At 42.0% G+C, this 9984-nt stretch overlaps 2 protein-coding genes across 2 annotated transcripts; both read right to left on the reverse strand.

Moving 5' to 3' along the window:
- Window positions 1–2280: 2280 nt before the first annotated feature.
- cyp1c2 (cytochrome P450, family 1, subfamily C, polypeptide 2) lies at window positions 2281–3855 on the reverse strand (the record flags this gene model as incomplete). Its single annotated transcript, XM_083634179.1, has 1 exon — window positions 2281–3855. One exon carries the CDS (start codon window positions 3853–3855, stop codon window positions 2281–2283), a length of 1575 nt encoding a protein of 524 aa, XP_083490305.1.
- A 1744-nt stretch (window positions 3856–5599) lies between these two features.
- On the reverse strand, window positions 5600–8438 carry cyp1c1 (cytochrome P450, family 1, subfamily C, polypeptide 1; the record flags this gene model as incomplete). The annotated part of the gene is made up of 1 exon (XM_083634178.1): window positions 5600–8438. The coding sequence occupies one exon, from the start codon at window positions 8436–8438 to the stop codon at window positions 6861–6863; it is 1578 nt and encodes a 525-aa protein (XP_083490304.1). The 3' UTR covers window positions 5600–6860.
- Window positions 8439–9984: the final 1546 nt, after the last annotated feature.

The following is a 9984-nucleotide window of genomic DNA, read 5'->3' on the forward strand; positions in this document are numbered from 1 at the left end:
TCTGCTGGACTGGTAGCAGAAAGCGGTTGGAGGGAGAACCAGGTGGGAGGTCAGTCTGTGGCTCTGTGTACGTGCAATGTGAATAACCACCGAGTTTAAAAACCGCCGGTCGGTACATGTTTTGTTTTCCTTTTCCTGTCAGAAGTGAAACTCTGCAAGTCTAGGGCCTGGGGGGTGTGTGTGCAGATGAGGGAAGAGCTAGTGACTTGGGGTGAAAGGGAATCTTTCAGCAGTGGGTGTGCTGGGAAGGGGTGGTAAAGGGGGGAGCCCCCCCCCCCCCCCCCGCCCCCCGCCCCGCTAAGGTCCTTGTGGTGTCAGAGTAGAGAGAGAGAGTGAGAGTGGAACAGGACGTCTCCAGCCTGCTCTGTGTTAACCTCAGTGAAAACAAGCGTCCCTCAGTCAGAGTTCACCCACAGTGCTGCTCCTGCATGTGGGCAGGTAGGCTCTGGCCTGGAGCCCAGCAGCAGAGGGCAGCTCAGAGAGGCTAAACATATACCCAAGGAACAAGGGGGGGAGGGGGATAAAAGGAAGAGCAGGGATGGAAACTATAAACTGCTAAGCCACACTTCAAATAGTATTTATACTTACAATAAGGATAAGTGTGAAGTATAGTGTGTTGTCTGTGTTTTCATCTAAGAGGAGAATGGAAGGTGTTATCACCTCGGCCAGCATGGAGACATTTAGTTGGATTGTTCGACTATTTCTTGGAACAGGAAGAAATCCCACATGATTGTCAATAAAAGCCTGTGGCACTGAGTGTGCAGGCTCCGGACTAATATTGAGTCTAATGCCAAAACGTTCATGTTTCATATTTCTAATAATTATTTTTATTTTCTACTCTTAAGACTCTTGGCTCTGACGGCCTTCATTAGTTGTAATGATGTCAATGAGATGGATGACAGGCCATACTGACCCTGCTGAATCTGGACGTATGTGTTAAGAAATAAAAAGAGAGGAGTCAAAGGTACAGACAGAGTGACCCACGTGAAATATTTCTGAGTGATTTGTGGCTGCTGACTGTTTCCTCCCACTGATGTGGAGTGTCAGTGTCTGCATGGCCCTGTAGGGGCGGAGTAGAGGAGCATGCAGGGCGGGGCCTATAACCCATATTAATCTTTCACAATGACACACAGATCAAACATCAGGGTCTATTATTATCTCTTTAACGCCACTGGCCTCTGGGATTCTTACCACTGGGCTGCCCAGACTGATACATCCCATAGATAAATCAGTATAAATGTTTATTGTACATCCAAGTGCCTCAGTCAAAATGTACAGTACATACTATATTGCCATGTACAAGGCTCACTTTTATTAGCAAACATTTTGTAGCTATTGTATACAACTTATCATTTTAGACAATATGGCATGCCTCATAAAGCAGGTTGTACAATGATGTATGAAATGTACTAAGGAAATAATACGGTACAACTGATAATTGAATTATGTTTGAAACAACATCGATCTGAACATATGAACATATACAGAAATATCACCATACATGATTAAGAGTACATTGATTTAGATGAATTGCACCCTGTATTTGAATTAATTTTAGACACAAAAATATTCAATACATACACACATAAATGAGTGGTAGGATAAATAATTGTTCATATTATTCAATGTGGACCAAACAGCTAGCACGTGATTCCTCCCCATCAGTGAAGAAAAACAAACAAACAAAACAAAACAAAAAAACACAGTGAAATGTATTTGTGACCACCAGTTTATATTCCAATTTGGGATGACTAAACTAAATATCCTCATATAAATAACAATACATAGTTAAGTTTTATTATGAACTGTGGTTTTGGGCCACCACATCACAGCTTTTGCTATATTTTTTATTTCTTAGATAATGTGGCACAGTCTCTACTGATATATTTGGGTTTTCTCAGTCACTTATTGAGCTCATCAAATTCTTTTGTGACAGCACTTTCAGAGTTCAGAGTTTCAGAATAGAATTGCTCAGAACAGTTCAGTTATGACTCACATGCTTTCAATTTCTTCATATAGGGAATTTACTTTTTATGCATGAACTGCCAGATATTTTGGGACCGAGTGAAATTACAAACCAGTGACTTAAAGTTTGGTCAAAATTTCAAATGTCAGCAGAAGTCAGAACGCTTATCATTTGATCATAATTGAGCACAAATTCAAACGTATTTCCAAGAGGAATAAGAGAGCTTATTACATATTATTTACTTTGGGACACATACCTTATAGTGCATTGCTGTTCTTTAGTGGGAGAACATACAGCAGAAATCAAAAGGCTTTTTATGGACTGTTAAGTAATTCTCCTCTGAGTTTGGCAGAGATCTTGTAGTCTAAAGGCTTCAGTGTTAAGCCGTAGGAACAGTTTAAAGACAGGTCCTGATTGGGATTCTTCTCAAAGCTACATTGGTGGAGTAGAATCGCAAAGAACAAAAAGACCTCTACTTTGGCAATCTGGTCCCCAATACAGCGCCTCTTCCCCGCTGAGAAGATCATCACATTGCTTGTAAGATCCTTGTTTATGGAGCCATTTTCATCAAGGAAGCGTGAGGGGTCGAAGACATGTGGGTCCTTCCACTTTAGAGGGTCATGGTTGATGGACCACTGGTTAATGAAGACCACTGTGTCTTTGGGGATGTGGAGACCCTCGATAGTGACATCCGAGGTTGTGGAGTGGGGGATGGTGAAAGGGACGAAGCTGGTGAAGCGCATGGTCTCATAGATGAAGGCGTCCAGGTAGGCCAAGCTGCTTCTGTCCTCGACAGATGGCAGTCTGTCACGCCCCACCACTTTATCAAGAAGTTCCTGGAGTTTGGTTTGGATCTCGGGGTGTTTTGCCAGCAGAAGGAGAATCCAGTGAAGGCAAGTGGAAACGGTGTCCAGACCTGCGCCAATCAGATCTGCCACAGTGCCCTCTGTGTGCGCTTCGGTCAGTCCAATGTCACTGTCAGCCTTGTCAATCACCCCAATGATGGCATCACTCATGTCCCGGGTTACCTCTGGATCAAAGGTCTCTCTGTGCTCCTCCACCTTGCTCCTTACAAAGCAAGTGAATTCTTGATTCAGCTCTTTGAAGTTCTTGAACATATTGCGGACCGGGTTGGGGAAAGATTGAAGCCAGGGCATGACGTCCACCAAGCTGCCAGCCCCTACTGTCTCTCCAAACTTCTCCACCCTCACTAACAAGGCTCTAAACTCAACATCGTCACGTCCATAACGTTTTCCAAAGCATAAGGCACAAATCACATTAGCCGCAGCTACTGTCAGCTCACGAGCGGGGTTGAAATACTGGCTCTGAGCACTGAGTTTCAGGAAAAACTCAACGAGTTCTGTGGCTTCAGCTACAATGTGCTGCTCAAAAGCTTTTTTGGTCTGACTGTTGGCAGATGAGAAGGCTCTGATTGTTGATTGAGCAATTTTCCTGTGCATCTTCCACTGTTTGCTGTAATTAGTAAAACTCATGCTGTTTCCTCCTGCGACAGACTGGAAAGACACAAAGTTTGGTCTGCCTGCAAACTCTGTGCTGTGCACCACCAGAGCCTGACGTATTGCCCTGTCTCCATTGAGAACCACAATATCACTGCAGCCAAGTCGTATCTGATACACATTACCATATTTTTTGGCCAGCTTGGCGAAGGTGATGTGAGGCATTTGGCCCAGCTGCATGGCATTGCCCACCACGGGCCAGGCAAAGGGTCCTGGCAGTCTTCTCTTGAGCCTGAGGTTCCTGACCCACAGACAGGCTTCCAGACAGAAGAGGAAAACCAAAGAGGCAACCAGAGCAGGCTGGACCTGCCCGCTCCATTCCCTGATGATGCTGCTGCCCTTCACACCAAACTCGCTGTCCACTTGTGTCATTGTGTTATCCTGTAGTTGTTCTGTGATCCACCGTGTCCAATCGAAAGACAATTTTCACTTGACCTTACAGTAACTATTCCTGCGAAGAGAGCGTTTCAAGTGGTTCCTCTATATACATTCAATTGCAAATTCTGTGTGTTTTCTAGTCGTTATAATCAGACTCTGACTAAATCAATCCACGCCCTAAGACTTCAAGCACGTCTGACACGCTGTCTCACCCCTCCTCCACTATCTAGTGAAGGGGACTGGGTCAGGTTGAGTGGATAGCGGTGGTGCGGCGCGTCTTCAGATGACCACTTTAGAAGAATGTAGATTCAAGCCTTAACACCCCTGCTTATAAGTATCTCTATGGTGGGAGGGGTCAGCAACTCAGGTTTTTTATTATCTCTCCCCTCCCATTATGAACACAGCCTGGAGACCCTAGAGTCCCACATGTATTCCTACTCAGGCCTCCTTCCAGCTGTGTCCGTTGTAGGAAAATGGGGAGAGGAGGAGAGCAGCTACTTAATAGGCCCTGTTGCCAAAAAGTAGAGATTTTGAGTTTTGTTGCCAAAGAATATGACAGAGAGGCCTAAAGGTTATTTGTCAATAAATATCAAGTATAAATCAGTACAAATTTGAAAAAACAAACAAACATGCACTTTAACGGTCTGATCTGAATTTAAATGAGATGGGTACCATATAATGGAGTCATACATTGTCTTGCTATATTTACCTTATTGTATGAAAGTGACACTATATGGGATAAGATAGCTTTAAATATAAAAAATATATAATTTACTATTCAAACTTTCCTATACAATTTCCCATTGTTATTTTAAACATGATTTTGTGTCTGTTATTTTCAGTCAAGCTGTTAATTATAATCATATAGGAAGAGGCTCTGAGCTATGACCATGAAAGCTCAGATCAGGAGACTAAACAGATGCAAAAAGCACATTTTATTATGCTCCATAAAATATATAGCCTATATACAGAGTTATGGCATAATAGACCTTTAAACAAAGTCCCTGAGATAATGTAGCTGTTAGGGTTGTGGCTGTATCAAAATAGTTTTAAACTGAATTCAGAACAGAGTACTCCAACAATAAATCTTATATGGCTGTTTGTGCAATGAAACAAAGAACTAAAAAAAAAAAGGCCTGTCAGCGTGGGTTTCAGTGATGTTCAGCCACAATCCCAGTATTATAGAACTTTCTATTTATATAACAATGAGTAATGATGATGAACAGAAATAGACATTTTAAGGACCATGTTGCCAGCCCCAAGCAGATGTCAGACAGTTGGCACATATCTGACTGTTCTGACAATGGGTAAATAAGGCAGTTAAGACTGAGTAATCAGTTTTGCATTGTACCTAGAGAACCTCGGGCACTTTAGCAGGTTAAGGGCTCATCAGATTTGAGCTAACCCTAACTCCAACCTTAATCCTAACCCCAACCTTTGTCACTGAAAAAGTGCTTCAAGACTACTTTGGTTCTTGATGACCACATTACAGTGCCATGGATATCTTTAGTGGTTCATCCTACCACAAAAACATGACTTATCTTCTTTGTTGTTAAATCATTTTTGCATTTGTAATGTAACACGCTGTAACTATCTTGTTGCATGATATATTGGTTTGAGGCTCTTTAAATTAAACTAATAAACGATGCTTGTCTGGTGTAGTGTAATTGATATGAAGACAAATGCTACTGAAACATAACACAAACTCAGAGACCCAGACTTGAGTTATTACTGACCATTGACAGTTCACTTTATTCATTTCAGATATAGCTTATTTTTCCAACCATATAGAGCAAACAATCTAATAACAACATATTCCATATGATGAATCTTTGCCTGAACATTCAATGCCTTTGTAGTTGAGTTTGTTGCCTTGAGAGAGACACATCACATCTTTAGGACATCACAAAGCCGATTCCTGAATGCAGACTCTTATTTAGAGGTGTGAAGTGACATCCATGTAGCTTTGAAAATCTTGCTTCGTAAACAAACAAGTTTATGAGAATGTCTTGTGAGAGAAAAGTGAGAAAGATTTATTTGTGCTGCACTTTTGTACTGGTTTTACTGGTGAGACTTTGTGTGTATGATAGATTTGTAGCTGCACTGCTTATACAGTAAAACAGAACCCTGGCTATAACAAGGTTAGTAACGTGTTCATGGTCCATGCTTTCACCAACACAGTCAACCCTGTGTACTTCCAGACTCCTGTGAGATCTCTCCTTCATCTTAAGTCTTTGGAACGTTGTTGGAGAGACTTTACTTGATGAAAGACTTCCTCCTCGTTTCCCGGCCTCTCAACCACCCCAGCATTTTTTTGTTTCCTTCCATCAATATATTTGTTCATATGCTTTGAGTACAGTAGATAGTGAAATGGATTACATTTCTTTAAAATGATTCATACCTGAAATAATGTAACTATAAAAATACTTTATAACTGTTTTATGTGGCAACGGCTAAATATATTCTTACACCATTACACTGAAGAAAGAAAAATACGCATTCAAGTGACATCATAACATTCACAAGTATATTCACAAGTTATATTGGTTTGTATTGGCATTTCAGGGATATTGCTATTTCCTGCACATGTCATAAATGTACATGCTGAATAGTGGATATAAAATAAGCACACAACTCAGAATGCAACAATTATACTTATGTACAAAATTTTATCAAGTATAGAGTATTTTGTGAACCAGAAATTGAATAGTATCTTCATTGATTCCAACAGTCCACAAGCTTTTAATTTGGCCTTGTTGAATTCTAGCTATAGCTAACATTTATTTCATATTCATACATATTTTTTTATATTCTCAACCCTGCATCAACAACATTTCAAACATAATAGACTGTGTTTTGATGTTCATTAAATATTAAATATGAAAAAAGTTACAACAACAGCTTTTAGTGCAGTTTTACTGATACTCACTGTTAAATGTCATTGGTGGGGAAGTGATTAGTCTTTGCTGGCCTTGAGTCACAGTATTGGGAGAAGGTGTTCATGCTGGGGAGACCAAGCCAAGCAGCTTGCCCCTGAGCTTGGCACTGATACTGCATTGGAGAGGCTTGAGCGTGAGCCCATAGGAACAGTCAAGAGTGAGGGGCTCCGAGGGGTTTCCCTCAAAGCTACACTGGTGCAGCATCACTGCTGTAAATAAGAAGACTTCCACTTTGGCAAGCTGGTCACCGATGCATCGCCTTTTACCTGTCGAAAAGATCATCACACTGCTGGTTATGTCTTTATCGAGGGCCCCGTTTTCATCGAGGAAGCGGGAGGGGTTGAAGACATGTGGGTCCTTCCACTTTAGAGGGTCATGGTTGACAGACCACTGGTTGATGAAGACCACTGTGTCTTTGGGGATGTGGAGACCCTCGATAGTGACATCCGAGGTTGTGGAGTGGGGGATGGTGACAGGGACGAAGCTGGTGAAGCGCATGGTCTCATAGATGAAGGCGTCCAGGTAGGCTAAGCTGCTTCGGTCCTCGATGGATGGCAGTCTGTCTTGGCCCACAACTTTGTCTATAAGTTCCTGTAGTTTGGCTTGCATGTCGGGGTGTTTGACCAGCAGCAGTAGAATCCATTGCAAAGCGGTTGATATTGTGTCTTGACCTGCTCCAACTAGATCTGTGACTGTTCCTTCAACAAAGTCTTTGGTCAGCCCATTGTCCTTCCCGTGCTCAATGACATTGATAATGGCGTCACTCATGTCCCGTGTCACATCAGGGTTGAACGTCTCTCTGTGTTGCCCCACTTTATCTTTCACAAAGGCAAAAAACTCCTCATTGAGGTTTTTGAAGTTTTCATAGATGCTGCGCACTGGATTAGGGAAGGACTGAAGCCAGGGCATGACATCCACCAAGCTGCCAGCTCCTACTGTTTCTCCAAACTTGTCCAGCTTTTTTAACAGGGTCCTGAACTCCAAGTCATCATGACTGTATCGCTTCCCGAAGCACAGAGCACAAATCACATTAGCAGCAGCTACTGTAAATTCTTGAGCGGGATCAAAATACAGTCCATCAGTGCTCTGGTGCAAAAATATCTGCACCAGTTCCATAGCCTCAGCCATAACATGTTGCTCAAAGACTTTTTTGGTCTGACTGTTTGCAGAGGAAAATGCTCTGAGACTTGATTGTGCAATTTTCCTGTGCATTTTCCACTGTTTGCTGTAACTAGTAAATACCATACTCCTGCCTCCTGAGACAGACTGGAAAGACGCAAAGTTTGGTCTGCCTGCAAACTCTGTGCTGTGCACCACCAGAGCCTGACGTATTGCCCTGTCTCCATTGAGAACCACAATGTCATTGCAGCCAAGTCGTATCTGATACACATTACCATATTTTTTGGCTAGCTTGGCGAAGGTGATGTGAGGCATTTGGCCCAGCTGCATGGCATTGCCCACCACGGGCCAGGCAAAGGGTCCTGGCAGTCTTCTCTTGAGCCTGAGGTTCCTGACCCACAGACAGGCTTCCAGACAGAAGAGGAAAACCAAAGAGGCAACCAGAGCAGGCTGGACCTGCCCGCTCCATTCCCTGATGATGCTGCTGCCCTTCACACCAAACTCGCTGTCCAGTGCCATTGTGACAGATTTTCTGCACATGTGTTCATCAAAAAAGGGAAAGAAAAAAAAAGTCTTCACTTCCCAGCAAATTCTGTTCTATGGTAACTTTTGAGAGAGAGAAAAACTAATACTGTTCTATATCCATATTAGATGAGAAAAGTATTTCAAATAAGCTTAATCAAATGCCAGTGATGCCATATTATAATTTCAAAACTCAGAGGAAATTAATTCAAAAGTGAGTTAGGAGAGGTTTTTTGCCTTTAGTCAGTCTTTTTAGCAAGATTTAAGGCTTTAGTGCCTGCTTTTGCTTCACTACAGCGTCTTATATGTTTGCAGTTGGTGGGCAGGGCTCAGGATAACTTCCATACTCCTCCCATTGTGGTAGCCCAGCAGACCTGCACTATATTATCTCTCTGCTTTCGGACTTGGAGGCGCGCACTTGTGAGAGATGTCGGACGCTGTGAGCATGCAGCGTGAACGCCTGCCAGTGCCGTCCACACCAGCAGGGAGACAGGCAGGCAGCAACTGGTGACCGATTCAGTATAAACGTGTCGAGCCTGTTTGTTTGACTAATTGGAAGACTGGCAGTATTTGCGCATTTGAAAGTATGTGTTTCTTGTTGGCTGCAGAAGACTCAGCGGGCGCACTTTGGCTAGAAAGCGTTTTACGGTTTGTTCAGCAGATTAAGTTCACATTTGTTTGTTTTTGTTACAATAACGTCTATTTGGACCTAATTACATTTTTGTAACGTGAACGTAAAATTGTTCATTTATTTAGGTGCTGTTTAAAACAAAAGTATTTGATCTGCGTAAAAGTTAGTTGGCACGTTTGGTCAAAACTCAAGAGATGAGATAGGCGATGGGCTAGCCTACATTTAAATTGTATAGCCTGCAATAGTAACTCAATTATAGCCAAACGTTATAGCTATGTTATATTTATAGCTATCATGACGTTTAAAAAAGGCCTTAATAGCCTACCTTTTGCCACCAATATAATCTTCAAAACCAATCTTGTCATCCTTAAATTCCCAGGATTTCCTGTGATTCCTTTTAAATCTATCTAACCCTGGAACTTTGAACTCGGGTCGTTTTGTTCCTTTTTCATAAAACTGTCTCAGTCTGTGTGAAATGTGCATTATGTCTCACTGTGCTTCAAAACAAACGTGAAACATAGTTGAGTGAAAGTTGCGCACCATGATGTAGCCTACCCGACTCCAAATCCCCTGACGCTTCAACTGGCTGCATTTGAGACTGCTATTAAACGTTGCACTTTTTGACAAACTAAAATCATGTGATTTATAGGCTAACTTTGTCACAATATTCTATATTTATATAACACTTACAAAAAGAACTGTAGCCTATAGCAATGCCACACTGCATTTTAGAGGGATAGGCTGTATCACAGCAAAACTATAAATTATCATTGAGCTACTTAAAAAATCACAAGAGAAAATCCTGTAATCAGTGAATGTGATACAAGATTGTGAGATTAAAAAACAATCAAGTATGATAAGATTCCATGAACTCATTAATAGACTGCCAGACATTGAAACCTGTAGGAATAT

The sequence above is a fragment of the Poromitra crassiceps genome (genome assembly GCF_964638095.1).
Source record: "Poromitra crassiceps genome assembly, chromosome: 3".
NCBI classification, from domain to species: domain Eukaryota; kingdom Metazoa; phylum Chordata; class Actinopteri; order Beryciformes; family Melamphaidae; genus Poromitra; species Poromitra crassiceps.